Genomic DNA, 23,896 nt, shown 5'->3' with positions numbered 1-23,896 from the left:
TGTCGACTCCTTCCTGGCTGGGCTCTCTGTTTGAGCAGAACCGCTCTGTCCTTCAGCCCAAGTCCGGCACCCCTAACTCTTCAGGCGTATTGAGTGCAAGTGTCCTCGACGATGTAAAGGACGAAATCCACCGATGTCTCTCGGGGAGCCAGATGACTCTGCTTAACCATTTCGAGGCCCTTTGATACAGCCATGATGAGAGGTGTTGCCAGCCGTCCAACAGGAGGTGGGGGCGTATAGTTTAATGTTACAGATATTTCGTATTGACAACTAATTGGCCAGGAGGATAAGAATGGTGGATGTCATTGATCAGGCTGCCTACCACAAAATCATGAGAAGAGGACGGTATCCGGGACAATCGCCACCAAGAGGGTGTTTCTTCTCGTAGCTACCACTATCAATTCGTCCAAGATATAACGACAATTCACCGAATGCTTTTGATTGGGAGATGGCGTGGTGGCCGTCACAGTCATCTCAAGGACGCAAAAAGTTCCACCAATACGAGAAATGGGATCGGCGAGTGGCTCGAAAGAGAAACTAGTTTCCTCGAGGAATAAACGAGCGTAACAGCTCCCCATGGGCATTCTAGACTTGCAAGACACGGAGGGTTAGTGGTGAATGATGGTGTAGGTTTGGAGTATGACTAAGCCTGCCCAACGACCTGTGCAATGGTTCATTAGTGTACGCTGTTTCGGTACGAACTTGAACCCCGACTTGAGCGTCAAGCTCGAAGCAGGTCATCTGAGTAGCAAGGATGCCGAGGTGGCGAGCTGGTAACAAACAGGTGAATACCTTGACATGGATAGCCGGGATCATCTTTCCGTATGATAGGCAGGCCCCCTGTCTCCCTAGGAGAATGTCATCCCAGCAAAGACACGGTTAGAGTCTTTGTCATTGATACGGAGAGGACATATTGCTGTCAGACCCAATGTATTGGATCAAGGAGATCCGCCGGCTTGGCCTGGGTACAAGGTGGTATGTAGCAGTACAAGTACAAGAGACTAGTGCTCGGTATAGACCCCTGTCTGCTCAGGCGTAGGTGGTGGGACATATTTATATCGATCTGACAGAGCAGTTTAAGGCGTGAACAAGCTTCTGAAGCTTCGGGAGTGCTATGCAATTTTAGGCTTAGTGGATTCGGGGTGGTCCCTACTATACCACTTCTGGACCGCCATAGTTGCCCTCCTAAGGTTGTCCAGGCGGCAAGACCGCTTGCTCACCTGGACTGAACGTCGCCCGACCTCTCATTGCACCTCATTGACCTCCACCACCACACCCCTTCCTCCAGCCTTCTCAGAAATCCGCTAGTTCAAGCCAGATCTCACACCTCGGACCGTATGTGTGAAGGACGCTGTTATACGCTATGTCCCGCGGGGGAGGAGTCCATTCGACCGCCAATCACCACCTGTATACCAACTCCCCGACTTTGTTGGTTATTTCCCTTTCCACTCAACACCCCCACTTGTATATTGCTCTGTATCGCGTGGTAATCCTTCAGATGCAGGTCCATACCGCCCAAACAAAGTCTATCACAAGCCGGAGACATTGCTCAGCTCCATTCACGCCGGGTCCGGTTATAAGTTATAGCCCTCTTTCCCTTGGCCGCTGCAAAAGAACGAAGGATCCATCTCTGGATGTTTAGCCTTGACATTGCCTCGGGGCCTTTTGATCTTCGTCCGCTGCTCAACCCTGTTGGTCTTTTAGCGACTACTCGATTTGACCAAAGAGCGCGAAAATATGGTGCTTATCTAACAGGAGTTTTGGGCTCTCGTGGTGGACCATGTTAAACGAGGCAAGGCTTTGCCCACTCCGGCTTGCTCCTCGGTGTTCACCTCCTGCTAGAGAGCGAGCGCCACTCTCATCAGTGTGTCGGCCATCATCACAACTGCCCCTGGTTTCTTTAAGGCTCGTGCACCCCTACATATCAGGACGTTAAAGATCATCGATGCCTGCCATGTTGATCGTCCCAAGAGTCGACACGGCAAGGAAAATCTGCCAATTTCTCTGCTTGGCGCATCTCTTGTAAAACCCAAGACACTCAAGAAACCCAAGCTTTTCATAGTGCCAGCTGCACAACCCGTGTTCGAATGACAATCTCCACAACCGACGATGGCTATCCTTGATCCGATTCCAGCTCAATTCGAGTTCGCTACATTCAACAGCATCAAGGTCAGCTCTCAGGGCGCGGCATCGAGCAAAGCTCCCTTTTTATTCATCGTCAAAACCCCTACTTCCGGCACATTGTCCCGCTCAACTACCCGAAGCGCCGCTGCGAGCATCAACAGCCACGCCCAAAGGTGGGCTCAAGAGGCGGCCACTTCTAAGACGCTCAGTGGCAGCGGCGCTCAACGCCAGACAGATACACTACTCTTCGAGAAATGCTTGACGAGGTGCCGAGTTTCTCGGCTACTTGATGACCCAAATAAACCATCCAGGGGGAGGCGCTCGGTAAATGCGAAGCAAACGAGTCATACCACAAGAAAACGGTCCACGAAACCGAAGAAGCTACCCTCCGAAAGCCTCTGTGCGATAATAGGCCAAGATCTATCACCTAGCCCAGAATCCGAGTCTCGGCGGCAGCAAGACTCGAGCGAGGACGAGTATCTGGATGACGGGGTGATGCAGCAGCTACTCGCCCCGCCTTCTGGTTCTTTCCACAACGTGGCCGTCGACCCCTTTGATTGTACGGCTGGTACGATAGACTGCGATATGGTTCCAATCCTCGAATACTATCTCTCCTTTGCTCTCCTCTCCAGACCTCGAGATGACGATGGTCAAAGACCTACAGATGCCGCATTTGCCCAACATTTCGCCAGCATCGACGCCATCATACAAGGCTGCATGAGGAAGAGTGTCCATATGTATGCCCTCTTAGCAGCCACAGCCAGCCGGATGAGACGAGTCTCTGACATTTCCTTCCGTGCGGACAACGGACCTGAAATCTATCTACACAAGGCTCTTCAATGCTTGCGATCGCTGCTCGACAGCCAGTCGGCGGCCGAAGACCGTCAGATTATATTGGACATATATTACCTAAGCGTATGCGGGTGGTATATGGAGAACTACGGGGAATCAAAGACCCACTTCAATGTCCTCAAGCATTTCTGGAAGACGTTGATTCCGGGGCAGTCGACGCTGGATCAGTACATCCATGACATGCTCAATTACAATGCCATCTTCTTGGAATCCGATGCCACAAATTTGGCGGAATTAGTGGCGACGCCTGAGCTTCTCTGTCCTTCTACGGTGAATGGAACCATCTATCAATCCAACGCTTGGCACCCGAACCGAATCTGGTCAGATCGCCACTTTTCAGCCTTCCCAGCAGCACTTGAACAGACAAGGTGCAGTCCCAACCTGAAGGGCCTGATAGAGGAACTTCACTCTCTTCTGCAGCTATATCATCACTTGCTCCGAAGCCGCGACTTCATCGGTCCTGAGACAGACTGGTTTCACGGCAAGAGCAAATTCCTTGTCGTCCGCTTGCTGGAACTCCCCAGCTATGGTAGCGAACTGTGCTGTCGTCTGTCTTTAGTCTTGCTGCTCCAACGGATCTCGCAGTCTACTCCGACGAAGCTCCGCTCCACCGACTACTCTTCGTCGGCGCCCGATAAACACCCACTGATTGACCCGGCCTCAATCACACAACGGCTTAGACGCGAACTCCAATACGAAATCCTCCAGCCGTCAAACGAAATCCCCTCTGTTGTCGTAACCCCACCGCAATTCAACGATGAAGCACTCGTGATTTGGACAGGTAAATCTAACCCCTTGCTCCTGTGGATCCTGATCACGGGTCTCTTTGGCGCGCGCATTACGGTCCAAGAGGACGAGCACCAGTGGTTCTTGGCTCGCGTTGTCCCATCAATGCGGCTACTGGGGATCGAGACTATGGGGCGGCTGGAGGAGTTGACTAGGTCGTTCGTGTGGGTCGAGGGGCTGCTCGAGGACCAGGCGTTTGAGGAAATATTTGGCAAGATTTCGGTCTCCGGCGAGGAAGATGGATGAGAATGAGGGTGCCCCTTGGACAGAATGGAGATTGATAAAGGTTGATCAAGGTTGAAACCGCGTGCGCCCTACTCCCTCCTCGGCTCTTGGACCGGGTGTGCTGGTGGGTCTCAATCCGGTTCGAGCGATGCATGTGGCAAACTAATCAACCAGGTAATTCTCTGCCATCCAGTCCACCTGTAAGAGGCGTGTGAGCGATCGCAATCCGAGAAAGAAAAAGGGAGCGGAACATCATCATTTACCAAGGGGAAAGGAGGGTCGGGGCAAGCGTCATCCATGACTAAGTACCTAGAAGTGATCAGAGCCTACTTACCCAGTGGGGAGGCCTACGACGGGCGCAGGCGCCATGGACGGATGATGTATTGATGGGCGTGCAGGTATTATTGATTATGGGTTTCTATATACGAGTACCAGGGCTGTTGTACCTCCATAGTTAGCGATAACTCGGTAGTTGTCTCAGTACCGAGAACATAGCTATATACATGATATCTGGGCATTTGAGTGTCTAGGTACATACTATGTATCTGAGCATGTTCCTAGGCAGGGTACACAGCTACGTTTTACGTGCACACACATACACCTCTATCTCTCGACGACGACGAACCACCCTTGGCCTTCTCCTCCCTCTATGATCATCTTGCATCCCCATCATGAACCAGAAATAAATTCAACCACCACTACCGACCCCCCTCCCTCCCCCTGGAAACCGTATTCCGCAGGGGTGTCTCGAACAGGACATACTGGTGCGCTTCTGGTGGACTTCGCGCGGCCTTCTTTTGCTGGCACAAGCACTCCAGCAGCTACGTACGTGCCCAGTACAAAGCAGGTGCAAGGAGGTTCTCCGTGCAGAATCAACTATGAGGTACTCCGCGAGTACACATGGGATGAATCCCGAAGGCCCTATCTATAGTAGGAAAATGACAGAGCCCTCGCCAGCCAGCCAGTTGTGATGGTCCCACGTACTTACGAGTAGGTACCTCGTACTCCCATACGGGCGTATCAATTCGGTGGCACCCCGTCGATCACGAGCACGAAAGTAAGTACATGTCCAGGTAGCCAGATACAATACATCTCGTCGGATTGCCAGAGTTTGGTTGGCTGGGCTCGACGGGCTCGACGGCCTCGCCCATGTATGTCAGCAGCAATGATTCAACTTCTCGAGTAGTCGAGCCCCAACTTCTTACACATGTAGATGGATTCGTGCCGGCGTAGCACGCACCGTCATGGTTGGGTGTCTTCGTCATGCGGTGCTGTGCTGACGGCTGTGTTGCTTCATGTTCAGCACCAGTTGGGCGGAGCGTCTCCTCTCCGGTTCGGTGAGGAAGTGCTGCAGGAATCGACGGTGGCGGGATGACAAGTCCAAATCAATTCGCCAGTGGCTGCTCAGCTCGAAATCTGAAAATCCTCAATCCTTAGCGAGCATCAGAAGGGATGCCACCCAAAAATTCCACTATATGGAACCCATATTCCCAACTCCTCTGCCTTCAGCTTGCGCTTGATGTCCTGTCTGTCCAAAAGATCCTGCCCCCAAACCCCTAGATTCCGTAGTCCACCCCACCGCCTCGTAGAATAATACAGTAGTAAAGACACAGGCATGTAACAGTTCGTACCCAGGGGAAGTTTCAGTCGTTCCGTGTCCGCCCTATCATCTCTTCCCTTCCCCGTCCCCAGTAAATTGTCTCATCTTGAGCGTGCGACTTCCAGCTCCACCTCTTCCACCACCAATAGCGCCTGTCTTGCCATGGTGCTCAAGCTTGCAGAAGGGTCCCCTTCGCTTGCCTGCGTTACTCCTTCGACGTTCCTTCAAGCGTTCTTGCGCCTTTTTGCTCCACTGAGGCGCTTCATTAGCATATGCATGATTTCCCCTTCTGTCGCCAGTGAAGAACGTCAGCACCGCATCAGCACCTGATGCTCTTCGCTGGCGTTCTTCAGACTTTGTCAGAGGGCGAGGCTCCATGACGCCTTTGCCTTTGACAGACGTGTCGGGATTCCGGTCCGCCGACGGGTCTTCATACGCGGTACCGCTGCGGGGGAAGCTGAAGGCGCTGAGGTCGGTATTGCTCGATCGAGGGAGACCTGGATTGGGAGCCATGCCGTTCGCGATCATGTTCTTCTTCAGCAACCGGAGTAGACTTTCGCAAAGCCGGTCCAGGATCCACTCGGACTCGGTTTGCTGACTCAGCATGGGGCTGTTCTCCTCGAGCCAGTCCCATTCCACCACCCCATCCGTTTCCTCATCGTATTGCATTTGATCAAGGCCCACCTTTGTGAACCGGATCAGGCGGCTGAATTCACACCACTCTTCATACGTGTAACGTTTCCTGGGAGTATGCTGGAGATCGTCGGCCGTCTTGCGAATGGCCCAAGCCAGACGCTGCGTCAGTTCCGCCTCTGTTGGTTCCTCGGCTGCAATCTGCTCAAGGCTCAGGTCAGGGGGACCTTGGTCGTCAGCCGGTCCGAAAGGCAAGCCAGCCTTGAGACGCTTCTTCTCTGCCCTTCTGTTCATCCAATTCCACAGCCAAGGGTGCTGCATGACGATGTCGCGCCAAAGACCCGCCTTCGGGAGGACGGTCAGATCACCGAGTCTGAACGTCCCTTGCTTGAAACTCGAGATGACCGTGTCCCCCATGTCGGAAATAAGGATCGTCATGGTCGGCACCGCAATCAACGACCAAACCACAAAAAATGGTTTACCAGCATTGCTCTTAGGACTTAAATCGCCATACCCAATGGTCAGCAAGCTGATATAGCAGAAGTACAATGCCTCAAAATAGCTCAGGTGTTGGGTGTCGTGCTCGACGTTCCAAAACACCACCGCCCCAATGCACCACAAGATCCCAAAAGCCACCACCGACAGGCATAAAGCGTACCATTTCTTGAACTTCTTGGCGTTGAGCTGAATGTCCCGCATGGCATCGAACCTGTCCTTTTCTTCTTTCATCAAAATGGCCTTTTTCTGTGATCTCGACAAGGTCCTTCTGAGGGGCCTTGTGATCAATCGCAATGTGTTGTGGATAGGACCCCGGTGAAATGGCGAGCTCAGAAATTGATTGGGGTGCGGCTCATGGTCTTCGGACTTCTTCAGCTCTCTGGCGTTGGTGTTTTCAAATTCGATTCGGTGATCCTGTGTTGGGTCTCGAACGGAGGTGCCCGTCCCGTGGAGACGGGCTGCTGCTTCATCCAAGTCATGCTGGATCTGCGGGTTCGGAAGTGGAGACGAGATTGTAGGCCGTCGGCCGCTTCGTTCTTCAATTGCCACCTCCTTTTCAAGGTCATCCCGCCTCTTGTTTTCATCCGCGCTATCCTCCACCGTCACAACCCGCGACAGGGTGTGGACCCTTTTGTGCTCGACATGTTTACGGAGCACATTGATTGTACTGAGCTCTCCGGCAAACTTATGGATGGAGCTGACCATCAGACCCAGGATGATAATCCCGCCTACCGAATAAGGAAACACCAGCCCCCGGGCGAGGTCGTTGGTGGGATAAAAGTCGCCAAAACCGACTGTTAGAATAGTGACGTCGCAGAAATACACGGCATCTGGGTACGTCCAACCTTCGATTCTGGAGTAAACGCCGCCACCCCCACCGAGCCATACAAAGAACATCATTGTCTGGAGGATCAGATTGCGCTGCTCGTCCGTCAGGGTAAAGTGTTGAGGGTAATGACCCAGAAAGTAGCCGCACATGTTAACCATCAGAATCATCGAGTTGAACATGTAGAGGCAAGCGGCAATGACGGCGTTCCAATAACCCTGGGAGTAGATGGCGTCTTGGCCAGGAGGAGCATTAAGCTTCATTGAGACGGTCAGGCCGATCAATATGCCCGAGGCAATGTAGAAGAGCATAATGGTCGCGGGGAGAGCGACAATGTATCGGACGCGCCGGGTGAAATTGAAGAGAAGGAAAAGGTTCCCTACAAACCCGCAGACGAGAGAGGCAATGTTGAGGTCGACACACCATCGAGGGTCAGAGTAGCCCACGGAAGTGGCTTGGTAGGTCAGAGGAAAGTCGGCCTTGCTCTGAGTGAGTCTATTCCTCCAAGGCACCACCAACGCCGTGATGGATATTAGATTGGCCATGGGGGCAAATGTGGCCGCAATGAGAGGGATGGCGGTCGAAGCAAACCACCAGTTGGTCGGGAGGTCGTCCTCGACGGAGCGAAGTTTCAGTAGACCATGATGGTGCGCCTGCCAGCTCCCTTGCGGTTGCAACCTGTTTTTGCCGTGTCTGGTCTCGTTGTCCGGTAGGGTTCTTATGGTGTCGGTCTCCTCAAGACCCTCGTCCCAATCTTTCTGTTTCTCATATTCGGTGGTACTCTCGCTGGCACCCGAGCTGGAACCCGAAGGGCCCTCGTCTGGCTCCAGCTCTTTTTGCTCGGCATGATCGTAGCCTACCATTGTCTGTGAGCGTCATTGGGCGCTACGAGCGGTCGACGGGCATCGTAGGAAACTGCGGTGGTTCTTGGTCGTTTCGATTGAGAAAGGTGCTCGGTCACGGGGAGTGTGTATGTATCAGTAGTTGAGCTGCAGTGATTCTATGTTGGTGATACAACGTGAATCTCGGAGAGGAACCCAGACGTGCAGAGTGAGGAAGCAGGGCAGTTGACATGATGGAGCAGGAAGCCACAGGCTGCTGGAGCCAGGAATTGCATTCTTTTAGCCTCAACAAAGCCAGGCCGTCGGCGATGAGTGGATGTGTGCGGGTGTGTGTGGGTGGGCAGCTGATGGTTGATGCGTGAGAGGGAAAACGAGCTGCGGGAACCTGGAAGGGAAAACAAGCGGCGTGCAGCGGGAGGCATCTTGGTTGGACGCCACAACATGGCACCAGCACCGCTGATGCCACCGCAATTGCTGAATGAGCATCTCCGCCCGACGTGGTGGATGATGGCCATCTTTCGTGCATATCCTTTCGCCTGAGCCTTCAGATCTGCCAATCGACTAGTCGCCTTTTGATCACGCCCAGATAGCACTTTCCCATCAGGTAATAGGTGCCCAGGCATTCTCAGGTGCTTGTGACCAACAGCATGATCCGTCTTTCCGATATTATGGCTTATCGCCCTCAGCTCAGGCAATGAAATGCCCACACTACTTGTTCTGTTCGTATTTCTAGACTGCCTTATCTATGAAGCTCGTCCAGAAGTTGCTTCTTTCTCCCTGACCTCGATTTTCCACCAAGCCGACAAGCGCCTACGTGGGGATTGAGATCGAAGACAGAGGCACAGATGATCCCGTCCACTGTGAGCAGCATCTTGGAACAAAAGGTAAGGATGGGAGACAATGAATATGAACCTGTTGATTCTGCGACCCGAGAGGATTTATACCCAAAGCCATGGAGCGCAAAAGCTTCATGGAGGGCAAGACTCACGTTCGGCCACAAAACAATCGCGTCTTGCCTCTTCTCATATCTCATTCGTCGATGTTGAACTATTCCTGTACGCAGTATGGCGTCCCTGCAGTCATCTGCGCATGCCGAAGGTGTGCGTCAAAGATGCTCTATCTCAGACTGTGGACCACCACAGCCCTTTCGCCAAATTGGCCAGGGCAGCTTTGGCGCCGTCTTTGCGCACCCAATTGTCCCTGTGACGTACAAACGCAAGAACACCTCGAATAGCGACTCGTGCTAGAGTATAGAAGGCGAATATGCCATGCGCAAGCTCGTCTCGGCCGCCTTTGACGGATGGTCCTCGGGGGAAGACGGCATTGACGAATCGCATGTCCAAATCCCCTTCCCCTACACTCTGATGCTCGCGCATTCGACGAATTGGTGGGCTCAGTGCTCATCACGATCCCCCCGGAGGAGCAGCGCCGCAGTGGTCCTTTCTCGACTCGACAAGCAGAACGAATCCCCTCCCTGCCCCAAGCGGCGCGCCACGACCTAATTGATAAGTTTTGCGCCGCCGGCTCCATCCGCACAGCAATGACGACGGACCTGAGCAACGACATTTGCTTGCTGAGGCTCTATCTCCGCCGCAGGACGAGACCCCGGAAACGGTGCTCGGATTTCCAAACCCACAACTTCCCGTGTCATGTTGATCAGATGGGGTATATTGGACTTGGATAGGCTTTACATTGCTGCACACCTAAGTCGGGCTCTGGTGGGGTTGCACTTCGAGGCAAGGCTAGATGGGAGAGGCGTCGAGTTTGTGCTGGGTTCTGCGAGGCATGTGCCACCAGAGGAGGAGACGTCGCCGGCGGACGAGGATGGACAAGTTCGCCGCGGAAGAGATCAAAAGGTCCATATTTCTACAAGACGGCGAGGATCTGGTGTCTGGACTTCAACCAATGCCAACCGGTCTCCTTCTCCGATCGGTCTACGCTTCCAACCTCTATCCCTGCCGACCAAACCTCCGCAACCACCAGCAGAGCCTTCGTCGACCCAGGAATCGTAAATGCATCGCCGCATACTTTGCCAACGACCCATCCTTTCTGCGTCCTAACCGGCCAGAGCTCTGGGCGACCTTTTCGCAAAACTTACCAGCCCGTGGCCGAACAGATCGGTGGTGAGGTCGCAGCGGCGCCGCAGTATCACTCTTCCCAACTCCCGAACCACGACAACCATAACCGCCAGCTCGCCGGTCACGTCGCCCATAACGACGGACTGTTGGGCCTGGACAGGAAGAAGAGCCTGGCGCGTGCCTTCATTCGCGAAGTCGAGGACATATTCAACAGGGCGCAGATTAGGCGCCGTGCGGATCAAGGTTGAGATTGACCTTGTGGTGACTGTTTGTTATCTAGGTACATACCTACATACCTACCCAAGACAAGCTGGGTACATAGGTGGTACATAGTAGGGACTTTGTGGGTCCCGGTAACGGTAATGAGAGAAGCAGGCGGGGACGAGGGAAGCAGGTAGTAATAGTAATAGATAATAATAACAGTGGCAACCACAGTAAATGAGTAATTCGGACGAGAAGAAAAACGAGCCCCTTTGTCAAGGAGCCGCAGTCTGACTATTGATGATAATACATCCTGCTACTCCTACACCAGGCGCACGCACGCGTACCTACGCACAGACATGTGACATGTATGCATGCTTGCTCCGGTGAGCTCTGAGCGAGTGCTCTGCAGCTGCACTTGTGTCCTGATACATATACCCACCCATCACCGATACACGTGCCCACTAGTTTACATTCTCACAAGCAACCCTCAGAAGGAAAAGGCCGGGGATCTCAAGAAGTGAATCAACGGTCCAGCTAGCTGAAATCTGACCAAGATCCAAGATCGCCGTGAGGTTCAAAGGAGTGCGGAAGGAACCAAGTCCTCGATCATATCAGTCGTCAAATATGGTACAGGAGAAAATGTAAACAGAGTATCATCACGCCCTGGCAGTTCTTCGTTGTGCATCGCGTTAGCCGCTTTCCTCCATATCTTGCCCTTTCCCGTTCATTTTCCACAAATCGTCGCGATCCTACCGCACTTCTCGATAGCTTGTGGGCGGATAACCCGGATTAATCGGGTATGACGGATATCCCGAGTCTCTGCTCGTTGATGACGACTCCCTAATCATCGGCGGCGGCGGTGGTGGAGGAGGTTGAAAGCCAGTGCTAATGGAGGAAGGCGGGCTGTGCCCATTGTAAGAAGGTGGAGCCCCGCCTGTGTGCATGCGGTTGAGGTAATATTCTTCCTCCCCACCTGCGGTGGGTAGAGAACTGGAATAGAGCGACGTCCCCCCCGTAGTGCGGAGAGTCGGACTTCGTGGGCTGTCGACGAAGCCAAGGCCAGCGTTCGAAACAGACTGCATACGTGGGCGGCCATCTCGGTCGCGATCACGTTCGCGAGGGTCATATGCGGACATTCTGGCAGCGTCGTAGCGGTCATTAGCTAGCCGTTCGCGCCCGGCCTCGTACTCTCTGTACCGTCTCGTGTCGTCGTGATGATCAGAATGATGCGACGAAGACATATAGGAAACGTCGGGGTCCGTCCTTCTCGTATGTGACGAGGCACCACTTTCTTTGTTCATGGAGGGCGATCGGTTGCGACCAGATTGGGGAGGGTCTTTGTGGTAGGTAGTGTTGGAGCGGTGATGGCGAGACTCGGGGATTTCCATTGCCGGAGGCGGTGGTCTTTGATGGAGAGAGATGGGTTGCTGTCCTGATCTTGATGCATCAGTTGCTCTGCTCGCTGCATTGAGAGAGCTCGAACGTCCCAGTCTGGGTTCCTGAGGAGGTGGTCCTGGTCTGATTTCAGGCAGTGCGGCTGGTCTGTCGATATTATCGTAATTCTTCCCGCCGCCCGGCGCAGCAACATAGGGCTTTCTCTCTCGCTCGATTGGCTGGGAAACAGTAGTGCCTTCGTCGCCCTCGTCTGTGACGTCACCGTTCACACCATCCGAGTGCGTCCCTCCGTACGGCTGTCGTTGTCGCTCTAGGCTGGCTTGAGACAACACTGGACTGGGTTGGACGTTGTTGCTGTTATGCTCTGGCTTGTCTGTCGGAGGTTTCAAGTTTGTCTTGGTGGATGAGTCCTCAGCTACGACAGTCGCGGTCGACGTCGAAGTCGACGTCCGGGAGGTTGAGTCCGCCATGCTGCTGTGGCGGGAAGCGAAGCTGACATTGCAATGCGTCGACATAGCCTTCTGTAGCTTGTAGGCAATCTCAGTATCACCGTGCTTGGGGAAGAGTCGCCTGGAAAGTTCTTTCGGGAACCGCTCTTTCTTCTCATCAGGATTGCTGATGGGCATTTCCAATGCCGTCTTTGCCAGTCGCTCATACTCTTGATCGGGATGTGCTTTCAAGAGCAATGTCGCCCAGGTCTCGAAGCCCTGAGGTGTGAGTCCAGGAGTGTCTGGCCGCTCATTCAACTTCTCTTGAACAAGATGGTGCTGGCACTCAATCTCTCTGAACATCCGAGATATCGAGGAAGTTCTGTCGTCAAAGATGATGTTCCAAGGGTAAAACTCGTTGGCAAGCCTTGTGTCTTCGTAATATCGTTGCATCTTCGTAGGAGTGATGACCAAGCTGTGCTTGGGCTCATAATCTTCGATGAGGTAGGTAGCAATTCCACGTAGGAACTGACCCAGCCTAGGAGTAGCCTCACCCTGCTCAGTGAAAAGTTGACCCCATACTCGTTCCAATATGGTTGCATCTTCACGGGTAGCCACGCGTCCGGGGCCTCTGGGCCGAGTCTGATTTGCTTCATTTTCGGATACATGGCCCGTCTGACTCAGAGGCGAGACGGCTCTCCTTTCGACGCCAGGCGATGGGGCCCGGAAGGATGATGACTGACTGGAAGGCGGAGGAAACTGAGGAGAGGCCTGACTTACACCAGCATCTTCGGAACATCGATGGGGAGTGGGGGGAGTGTAGACTGTGGCTCGATCCAACGGCGGAGAGCCGGCAGCGGACGAGGAGGTATCCATCTGGGAGCCGACCGGCGGTGGTTGATGAGGAGGCGGATATAGATTCGCGGTTTTCAACTGTTGCAAAACATTTGCCGTGATCTGCGACGTGATTTGTTGAAGCAACTCGGGAGAGAAACCACCATAAGAGGTAGCATCGGCGGTGTTGAAGGCTGAAGTGACGGCGTCATTTATAGGTTGGCGGGCTTGGTGATATCTGGATGGATCTGGGTTGTGTGATGTTTGTTGTGAACTCGATGATGCCCCTGATAGCCTCCGGTAGCGCCCCTCCTCAGTCGCTGAATTGCTCAGAGTTGGGTGAAGTCGCCGCGTGTCCCCATCGTCACCTGAACTAGTAACGCTGGGCTGCGGTGGCAGACGGTCATTGTGGGAAGACATTATGTGAGGGAAACACAGCCCCGTCCCAAGACTTGTTCTCCGTTTCTCAAAGCATTCAGATGACCCCTTCCCAACACGCGGGTCGGTGGTATGGATTTCAAATCAATTGAGAAAAGGACCAGGGGATCTTGGAAGCATGCAGCACCCGCGCCAATAATACTATATGAGATTCGCGTCCTGACCAGCCCTATGACGATGTACGGTAGCTCGACTGGCTGGATATGAAGGATCCAACCTGTGCGATCCCGGTAATGGAGCCGGTCAAGGTAGGACGAAGGGAGACGAAGGAGGACGTCAGTTGTGAGAGGGTATGGATGTTATATGCCCGCCAGTTGGGGGGGAGGGAGCCCGCAGAGAAATAAGTAAGGCGCTGAGATCGAGTGTGGTGTCGGGGATGGGTTCGGTGGTGTGGAAGGTTGTGTTTGAACTTCACTCCTTGCTTTGGGGTGGGAGGAGCCTGGACGTCCGCGGATGTCAATTCTCTTCCTCTTTTTCCTTCCTCCTTTCTTTCTCTGCAAGGAGGGCACGGATAGGTTCAGAGCGTTTCAAGGCGTTGAGCAAGCCGGCTTTACTATCACGAGAGAGAGATAATCGAGAATGCAGAGTGAGGAACAACTGATAGGAAGCGCGCCGAGCCTAAGCCTCAAGGATGAGCGTGGCATCGGCATCCCTAGACACAAAGAACACGACGATGATGTGGCTAGAGAAGGGTCGACGCTTAGCTGCGACAGTCAGTGATGCGCAAAGTGGTGTGTGGTGTGTTGCATCATGGCCAGCGCAAGACCAAACCCCCCATGCTCACAACCGGTGAAAGAGATTGGCGGGCTTGGGCGTCAGGCTGCTCAATCTAGATAAGCGCGAACAGGCTCTAGGGGTCCCTGGGGCCTTGAGCCTATTTCGTAGGGCTCGACCTCCTCGGCCTCGGTAGCCATGCAGCAGAACCGCCCCATCGACTCCAACCCCCAAAATCTTGGTTGCTGCCCACAATCACTGTTTCTTGCCTGTTGACCCACATTCACTGCCCTTACAACTCGTCATTGCTTCCGAGGTCGTCTACCTCGCCACGAGCCACAATCCAATGCATTCTGTGCGCAAATCTGGTTTTTTTGCAGGTCGACGAGGATAAATATAGTTTTGACCCTGAATACTGATCCACGATCCGATCTTGGATGAAGCGAGCGAGACGCCCAGAGGGGCGCAACTCAGGAAACACAAGTCACCCCAAACCATGGTGGACAAAGAAAGCAGGCCAAAAGAGATTTAACAATTCAGCAACGTCATTCAAAAAGCATCCGCGCCCCAGGGTGCCATGTGCTCGTTCAGCCGTTGCCATATCAGCAATATCCATCGCCAATCCGACGTCAACGTTCAACCACACCACAACTTAGCATGGTTTCTTCATCCGCCATCAACCTGGTACTTCCCGCCCGTCTCTAGGACCTCTTCATGCGAACCACGGGCAGAGATGCCGTGCGACCATTATGCTTCGTTGCGCCCTGTTTCTTAGAGACCCAACGACCGAACCAGCCGCCAGATGATAACCCCTAACGCCATGGGGATATCGACAAATCATGCCACGACCTAATTACTTGCCGATATGCAGAGACATCCGGAAATAACAAATGCTTTGCATAGCTTGCGAACTATGCAACATAGCCGCATGACCTTCGAGACCCTTGACTTGCGACGGTGCTGCTGGAGCGGATTGGACCGGTGAGTATTTCTCAGGGCAACATTCCGGACCTTCAACTACAAAGGTTCCTTCGGGACCCCTCCACTGCTCTGGTCTTTGGGGGGCTCATTCATTCTCGACTTCGTATCCGTAAATGGCTTCTGCCTGGAGTCCGTCTATTACATTCATTGTGTTGCCTGCCCGAATTGTAAGCCTCCACCCCTAAACACCAGGGATAACCAGCCCCAAAGGCACCGTTGTTCCGTAGCATAAACCTTGAGCCCGAGTTGTGGCCCTTTGAATCAAGAACTTGAACCGGCCAAGAATTACGCCAGGACAGCCTTTGACCAGCGTGCATCGCAACGAACATGACTTGTATGGGCAACAGTGCGTGGATACACCGAAAGTTTCTGTGTATCACTGGCTCACATATGCGATGACAGATTCTCAAGGTTCGCTTTTACGTTTCTTTTTTCCCCTTCGTGTTGTCTCGTAACACAAGCTGATTTGATCTAAACAAGTAATTGTTTGTTCAAGCACCACAAGCGAAGATGCATCATAAGATAAGCCAGTGCCTTTGTCGTCACCGCGGTGTCGTGCTATCAGTCGAGTCCCTCACAATTCCCACTCGCCATCGTCATCATCAGAGTCACCATGTCTGCTGCCCATCTGTACCTCTTGCCTCTGCCTCTCTTCACGTTCCAGCTGGTTCATGACGCGTGCTTTTGCTGGTGCGACATATGCTGGGGATTTTGCGAAGCTGTTCTTCGAAACCGACCTGGCGTAACCGGAATTGGCGCGGCTGGATGTGCTGCGAGAGCTAGAAAGCTCAGTCTCAGTGGGCGAGGGTGGGCGGATAGAACCCTCGTCACCTCCCCAGGCAGAGTCTCGATCGCCGACTACGTAGATCCCGCTCGCGCTGGCTGATTGTACTTGTGACTGGGAGCGGGAGCTGATGACGGAGCCAGCAATGCTCGACATAACAGAGCCAGAGAGATGCTTGCCACGAATCTCGTCATCTCTGATACGTTCCTCTTCCAAAGCTGCCTCGAGGGAAGGTACACGATCTTCAACCTCCTGCTGGCAGTTCAAGCATTTCTAATGTGCGGATCAGTATCGTAGTGAGAGTCCGCGGGACAAGTTTGCCTTCTCTTACCGCATCATCGGGCTTCTTTCGCTGTTGCTTGGAAAAGAAGCTCAGATCCTTAGTCACTCGACAGCCGGTGCAATACAACTCTGCAGTGGCCTCTGGCGTACAGTTCCTGCAACGGGGAAGCTCGGCTTTGGGGCCACCTCGCACCTCTCTTGCAAGTGATTCTTGATATTTCGTCAGCTGATTTTGAGAGTATCGTGCTCTGAAACATTTGACGTTGCAGGCGACGCAAGGAATCCTGCAACTGAGGTGAGTTGGAAGAACAACCGAGGGGATACTTGCTCACATGGTGCCGATATCGACATTCGTGAATCTGTTTTTCCAATTAGTGGGCAGTCTGAGAGCAGCCATCACGGTTGAGACGGCAAATAAAGGGATAAGGGACGGGGGAGATGGAGTGGACGTAGAGGAGAGAAGGATATCGGCACTTGGAAGAGATGAGATTTCTCAGTGAACCAGCTTACGATTGTTGCTTCCGCTCCCAGAACGGTTTCTGCTTTTGCTTGTGAGACATGGCAAGATGGTTGCTGAAGAGAGAGCAGGTTAATCGACCTGGAAGTTGAGGTAGGTTGAGGTTGAGGTGAAGAGCAGCTGGTAGTGAAAACAACAGCGAAACACGTTCAGCCCTGACTTCCCACTTGAACTCCCCGTGGCAATCTGGTTATTTTTCTCAGTGCTGATCAGTGATGTGAGGATTTGGATCACCAGCTCTTTTTGGCGATCCTGGCAGGGAGCTGACGGCGATGTCAACGGTCTGAGCGGAATCTCCTTTATGCTGAACAGGTCTCCAACAACTGAATTCGGGGTCGAAACAGCAATATTTTCGTTTGTCAAGCAACTCTACACCTTGGCTGCCGGCTAGACGCAATCTCAACAGATATTTGATGTTTGACTGGCCTTGAGGTCCTCAACATGGAGAGTCATAAAACCAGACAGGCAGTTCAAGGTTGGAGTTCAAACGCTTCTTGGCAAGCAGCAGGCGCCGGTGACCGATCCATCACTGGCATTAATGGAATATGATATTGATATGCCCCTGGCCAAATCACACTGACCAGAGAGAGCGAAAATCTGCACACAACCGCTTGAAACAACAGGAACGCGATAGACATCTGCACAGTGCGAAAACGAGGTGCCTATTTTCGTCTCGCTCCAGCGAGGCTGAGAAATGCCGGGTGATGACACAGTCTCAACCAGGCTGAAGACAAGGAAGAATTCATGATGACAGATATACTGCGTACGAAGTATTAGCCACGAAGACCTTCCGTTCGTCGCTTAGAGCTGACTAACTACTGTGTGATTAGACACGAACTCCTTGACGCTTCTATAGACTCGCGCTCTCGCCCCCGCCTTCTCTTTCTCCGTCAGCAATAGTCCCTACAAGTACTCGGTACGAAGTACGCAGTATCTAGCTGCACACTGGGCCGTCGTCAATCAATCTGCTGAAGGGTACCCGCTGCCCCTTTCTAATTTCGTCAGGAAGGGTAAAAGGCTGACGATCAGCTTGACAAGCAAGTATCACAATGGTTTCGACTCTCCTGATTCCAGAACATCAAATAAGTGGTCCCGTTGATTAGCTTCTCGCGGGGAGTACAGGAGCTGGAGACGAAGGTTTTGGCTGCGAGTCTGCGACTCCATGATTCCATCACCATCACATTTGTTCCAAACCGAAGAAGCTAGGCAGACGGGGTAAGTATGATCGGAGAGTGCCTCTGAGAGGTTTTGGATCCTAGCCCCATGCTATCGAAAATGAGCGTAGACCAAGCCAATCGATGGTGAGGTCGAGATTTGATCAGAACCGTTGGCCGGCACCAGCGACGCCCCGGTCCTGGTTCAAGGTTTAAAGTACAAGGTACGGCGAGTCGGGACATGCCATATCCAGGGACAGATGTGCGCCTAAACCTGTTTTTGGAACCATCCTGCCCACCTTTGAATCAGGAACCACTTGATCATAGCGATTTTAGGCCAAGGGGTGTGTGAGTTGGCTGCTTGGGTTACCACGGTCAGGTTCCCTAAGAAACGTGGCACTCAACTGACGGTCTCTTCCCTGGCATCTTCGCGTTGGCTGCCCTGTTGGTGCTGTTGCTGCAGGTACTCGTCGGCCGCTGTGGGAAGGAATGGAAAACATGTTAGCGGCAGCAAGAGACAGGTTAGATAGGATACATCGTGATAACAACCGGACAGCTTGAAGAGCTAATAGCAGCTGCTGGTCATATGGCTATGTACAGCTGTTTTCCTGTGTTGAAGCTGGGTCTAGACTTGCCCCTTCGACACCCCTTCGCACTTTTGCCACTACGACAACTCGGGACTTCCTCTCTTCAATCATCTGCAGCGACAAAGATGTAGACCTCCATCAGAAACATCAACTACAAACAAGCCGCAATGAGCGTCGAATTGAAGTGACTCGATATGTTGGGATTGTCGCAGTGGTAAAAGGTTCCAGCCAATACGTACCCTGACAACCAAGCGAACCAGTCAGGGCGTTTTGGGCGGCTGAGACACCAATGCTTTGTCTCTCCTCCGCCCTCAAACACCAGGCAGGAATTTGTTCTTTTCCCGGCTTCTTCCAAGCTGACGATAATAATGCCGTACGGTAGGGGCAATTAGTACTGGGTAGCAGTGAGGAATTCACCATCAGCCACTGTAGTGCGGTACCCTTACGGTTTGGCTTTGCTTCCCATCATCTCTCACCGCAGAAGCAATTGATGAGCGGTGTGTATGAAAAGTGGGCTTTGGGAGAAAGCGAAGGGCAACGAAATGTCTGGTACTTTACAGTACTTCGTACAGACATTGCACACGTGGGTACCTACGGCGTCCAAGACTACCTACTCACACTTTGACTATTGATGAGAAGGTTAATTCTTTTCTTGCTGGAAGATTTTCAGGAGGGATTTATTTTATTTATTACGGGTGCACCCTTGCCGGCTGACTAGCTCGCCGGAGAGAAATGGAAAAAAGACGAATGCTGAATGGACAACGAGATCCGGTATCCGCGCCCCGTCGCGGTCATCAGTTGGCCTCTGGGTGTCGGGTGTTAGGTCGTTTGGGTGCTGGCGCCCAGGAACGGGGCCCGGAGGCTGAGAAGAGGAGACAGGGACTCTGCCACAGGTCGGACTTTGGAGGCATCAGGCCCCTCCCAAGCAGCTAGCGGCGGTTTTGTCAGGCACAAACCCTGGGATAGTCACCCGCCATCCAGGGAATCCATCAAGCTATCCCTGTGGCTACTGGCCTACAGCTCTAGGCGGTGCTAGCACCGAGGGCTCCCTACCTACCGTAGGTAGGCACTAGGCTTGACCTGTTTTAAGCTGCCTCCTTAGGACCGCCACCCCCCCAGATGCCAGAAAGCCGGATGGGCCTCACTCTCCAAACCTTGAAGCCTCGCATCGCATTCGTGCTGACACCGCGCCAGTGGTGCCAGTACCATCTCGTTTCGCTTGTCACCCGCTGTCACTATTTTGTCCCTCCCTTTTCGTAGGAAAACAATCACTCCCTCCAGTCCATCTCACACAAGAATACTTGTAATCACATAATTCTCGTCTGCCTTTACCCTGTTCCAATGTCAGAAAAACACGGAAATTTTGGGCTCTGTCAGCGCAATTTTCCATCCCAGTTGGTCACATAAACCCTGGTGGGAGCTCGCTGGGCGGACGGGCATCAACGCCATCGACCTCCGTGCCTCTCCCTTCCCCCCAGCCCCCCTTGCCGTTCCGACACAGCAAGACGCGCCTCCCGCCTCACCAGCTGATTGTCTGAGCACATCGACAACACGAAAACACGACCGAATTACAATCTGTCACCTCGACTGCCCTCCTTTGATACTAGGCTGTGACCATCCACCCCCCTCCGTGTCAATCAAGAAAGGGGAAGACCTGTCTATCCACTTTCCCAACGCCCCTTGCGGGTCGCATCCGCCAATCGACCATTCTCTAGCTAGCTCCTTAGTTCCCTCGAGCGATTTCGAATTGGGTCCTGGGCCCTTTGATCCTGAGCATCATCTTCTTGAAGCTCGAGCTCGATCATCATTTACCCTCCTGCTCAGCACCGAGCAGGCGTGGGTGCAACTTGACCAGCATCGAGTGACTGCACGAGCAAGCCAAACGACATCTTCCGCCCTTCTTCGATTCTATGCTTCTGAAACACATGTACAGAACAGACGAAACGACCGAGAAATGACGTGTTAAAGGTCTCGGAGAACCTTTCCATGGGCGCAGGGAAGCCTGAATAAGATATACTTGTCCCGTAAAACCAACGACGACAAAAGGAGAAGGCGAACGAGGAAGAGACCGCGCTGTCCCGACAAAACCCAGTTGACAACTATGGCTGTCACCGAGTATGGCCAAAGGCCTAATTCATATACCTTGGCCGCACTAGAAGACAGGTTCGAAGTGATCAAGGAGATTGGAGATGGAAGTTTTGGTAGCGTTGCTTTGGCCAGAGTAAGAGCGAACGGTGCCAGTGTGGCTCGCCGAAATTCGATGGTATTATTACCCCCAGGATAGCCTTGCGTGAATCGCTCTCCGACTGACTCGCTCTAGGTTGCTATCAAAACCATGAAGAAGACCTTCGACTCCTTCGCACCATGCCTAGAACTCCGCGAGGTCATATTTTTACGGACACTGCCGTCCCATGCTCACTTGGTGCCCGCGTTGGACATCTTCTTGGATCCATTCAGCAAGAAGCTCCATATCTGCATGGAGTACATGGACGGCAACCTATATCAGTTGATGAAATCCCGGGAACACAAATGCATGGACGCCAAAAGCGTCAAGAGCATCCTATACCAGATTCTTTCGGGCCTTGACCACATCCACGCTCACAACTTCTTTCACCGAGACATCAAACCAGAAAATATCCTTGTCTCTACTTCAGCACCACACGATTCACAGTCAGCCTTCAGCAGATATTCCTCTTTGGTCACTCCGCCTGCCACACCGCCAACTTATTCCATCAAAATTGCCGATTTTGGCTTGGCTCGAGAGACCCACTCCAAGTTGCCCTACACTACATACGTCTCAACTCGATGGTATCGAGCGCCGGAGGTGTTACTGCGAGCTGGCGAGTACTCAGCTCCTGTGGATATCTGGGCCATCGGGGCGATGGCTGTTGAAGTGGCTACGCTCAAACCCTTATTTCCCGGAGGCAACGAGGTAGACCAGGTTTGGCGGATTTGTGAAGTCATGGGTAGCCCAGGGAACTGGTATACCAAAACCGGTACCCGGGTCGGAGGCGGTGAATGGAGAGAGGGAACGAAATTGGCCCAAAAGCTTTGCTTCTCTTTCCCAAAGGTGATTCGACCCCCACGAATGAAGCGTGGTAATTTTGCTAACTCTTTACAGATGGCACCTCATGCTATGGAAACCATCCTACAACCTCCTCAATGGCCATTGGCATTTAGCAACTTCGTGACCTGGTGTCTAATGTGGGATCCAAAAAATCGTCCAACATCCAAGCAAGCCATGGAGCACGAGTTCTTTGTCGACGCCGTTGATCCTCTTCGACCCAAGTCCTCGTCACGCCTGTTGGGGCGGAAACACTCGGACTTGAGTTTCAGGTCAAAGGACGCGGCTGAAACACCGGCTGTCACATCAAAATCTTCCTGGTTCCGAAGGTCGCTTATTGCTCGAGAGAGCGCACCCGCCGTGCCCCAGCATAACTCAGAACCCAAGGTTGCACAGCAAGAATCTGAGGGTTTGGTCAGCAGACTTCGACCTCAAGCGAGTAAACGTGCGACGTGGACCAATGGCACGAGTTCGACTGGCGCTGCGCCAATGCCCATCCTTCCCTCAATCCGTCCTATCTCTCCTCTACCTAACGCTGTTACGGCCCAAGCAAGTACCACATTCACCTCGCAGTCGGAATCGAAGCCCAACTCTAAACCAGTCGAGGAGAAGTCGAAGAAAATCGGTCGGCAGCTATCAGTCAATTCAAACGGCAATCACTATGCTGAAATCCATCGTCAGGAAGCCGAACGAGCTTTGAACGCAAACAGTGGACTCGCGTCCCCACCAAGTGGACATAAAGAGAGCTTCTTCTCACACCTGCGGAAACGGGCAAGACGATTTTCTGGTCGACACGGATTAGCGTCTCCGAACGGCGATGATGTCGAGGCCAATGCCGCCAATGTACCGTGGTCGAACAGATCTTCGCTCATGGTCGACAGTGTCATCCCCGAAGGGAATAATGACTTCTCAGATCTTGACAAAATACTACAGAATGTCCGGTACAGCCTTGACCGTGCCGAACCAGACTCCGTACCAAAAAAATCATCCACCGAGGTCATATCCAATTCTGGAACATTGAAACGGACACACTCAGTCCCGAGATCACAGGGCAGCAGATCAAGCGAGAATCTCACACAGACTCCTGCTCCCACAAGCAATCGGACGCGTCGGCCTATTCAAATCAACCAGTACGAGACTCCTGAAGAAGCTGACGAGTTATTGGATGAAGCTCTTCGGTCCGCGCATCGGGCGGTGCGGCGCCTCGACCAAACCAACTATCCGAAAGACCAATCGCAGCGAACTGCGCTGGCACAGAAGGATTATAACCGACAGTCATTACCGCAGTTACCGAGCAACCCAGCACTGCACGGCGCCTACCTTACGCCCTCACCATCAGCCAAGAGAAATGGCGTTCAGTTTAGTTCCGATGCTGGACCTCAAGCTGAGCCATTAAATATCACCAAGAAACGACCTGAGTATGAACACGCGCCTTCTCACTGGCCCACGCCGCCATATGAGGAGAATGAATGGGCATCTGCGGCTGCCAACAGCATTTTCGCAGCCGGACAGATGTTCCGATAAATGATGATGATGGTTTCTTTGCAGACCTACCACGCTCGTTCAGATAAGAAAAGTTTCTGTTCTGAATACCTTACAACGATATACTGTTACTTGATATCCTGTACGAAAAGAGAAAGTGTGTGCATCGTACGCAGGCAGATTCACGCGCGGTAATATTGAAGGCTTATTTTTTTTGGAATTCCGATGTGCGAAGAACTTGGGCCACGATGGTCTGGGTGTGTTTCAAGAAGAATGTCCATATATTAATGGTCTTTTTCGATTCTTTGCAGTTGGCGAACTGGCCGGCTTGACCGTGCCTGCATCGCCGTGGCATTGGGTTGTGTTCCTTTTTGAAGGTGTCATCAGAGTTAGCCAGGGAAGAGAAGTCTTTCGTTTTGTATGGGCTGCATTTTTGGGTTTTGCCAGGGATATTTTGGCATTGTCGGCTGAGACAGCGACAGAATTTTCATTTGTTAACTGTGCTCCACAGAGAGAGCTGTACAGCTACATAGGTATTACTACCATCATATGTATGGACAAGATGAGA

At 52.8% G+C, this 23,896-nt stretch overlaps 5 protein-coding genes across 5 annotated transcripts; 2 read left to right on the top strand and 3 right to left on the bottom strand.

The window, feature by feature from the left end:
* Window positions 1-2,109: 2,109 nt before the first annotated feature.
* On the top strand, window positions 2,110-4,008 carry Z519_04856 (uncharacterized protein; the record flags this gene model as incomplete). Its single annotated transcript, XM_016762600.1, has 1 exon — window positions 2,110-4,008. The coding sequence occupies one exon, from the start codon at window positions 2,110-2,112 to the stop codon at window positions 4,006-4,008; it is 1,899 nt and encodes a 632-aa protein (XP_016621547.1).
* Window positions 4,009-5,653: 1,645 nt separating this feature from the next.
* Z519_04855 (uncharacterized protein) lies at window positions 5,654-8,407 on the bottom strand (the record flags this gene model as incomplete). Its single annotated transcript, XM_016762599.1, has 1 exon — window positions 5,654-8,407. The coding sequence occupies one exon, from the start codon at window positions 8,405-8,407 to the stop codon at window positions 5,654-5,656; it is 2,754 nt and encodes a 917-aa protein (XP_016621546.1).
* A 3,010-nt stretch (window positions 8,408-11,417) lies between these two features.
* On the bottom strand, window positions 11,418-13,745 carry Z519_04854 (uncharacterized protein; the record flags this gene model as incomplete). The annotated part of the gene is made up of 1 exon (XM_016762598.1): window positions 11,418-13,745. The coding sequence occupies one exon, from the start codon at window positions 13,743-13,745 to the stop codon at window positions 11,418-11,420; it is 2,328 nt and encodes a 775-aa protein (XP_016621545.1).
* Window positions 13,746-16,032: 2,287 nt separating this feature from the next.
* Window positions 16,033-17,084, bottom strand: Z519_04853 (uncharacterized protein; the record flags this gene model as incomplete). The annotated part of the gene is made up of 4 exons (XM_016762597.1): window positions 16,033-16,515; window positions 16,574-16,808; window positions 16,857-16,883; window positions 17,035-17,084. 4 exons carry the CDS (start codon window positions 17,082-17,084, stop codon window positions 16,033-16,035), a joined length of 795 nt encoding a protein of 264 aa, XP_016621544.1.
* A 3,799-nt stretch (window positions 17,085-20,883) lies between these two features.
* On the top strand, window positions 20,884-23,370 carry Z519_04852 (uncharacterized protein; the record flags this gene model as incomplete). Its single annotated transcript, XM_016762596.1, has 3 exons — window positions 20,884-21,045; window positions 21,103-21,852; window positions 21,904-23,370. 3 exons carry the CDS (start codon window positions 20,884-20,886, stop codon window positions 23,368-23,370), a joined length of 2,379 nt encoding a protein of 792 aa, XP_016621543.1.
* Between the last annotated feature and the right edge of the window lie 526 nt (window positions 23,371-23,896).

Source organism: Cladophialophora bantiana, assembly GCF_000835475.1.
Source record: "Cladophialophora bantiana CBS 173.52 unplaced genomic scaffold supercont1.6, whole genome shotgun sequence".
NCBI classification, from domain to species: Eukaryota; Fungi; Ascomycota; class Eurotiomycetes; order Chaetothyriales; family Herpotrichiellaceae; genus Cladophialophora; species Cladophialophora bantiana.
The sequence above is the reverse complement of the archived record's forward strand: the minus strand, read 5'-3'. Positions and strand labels throughout refer to the sequence as shown.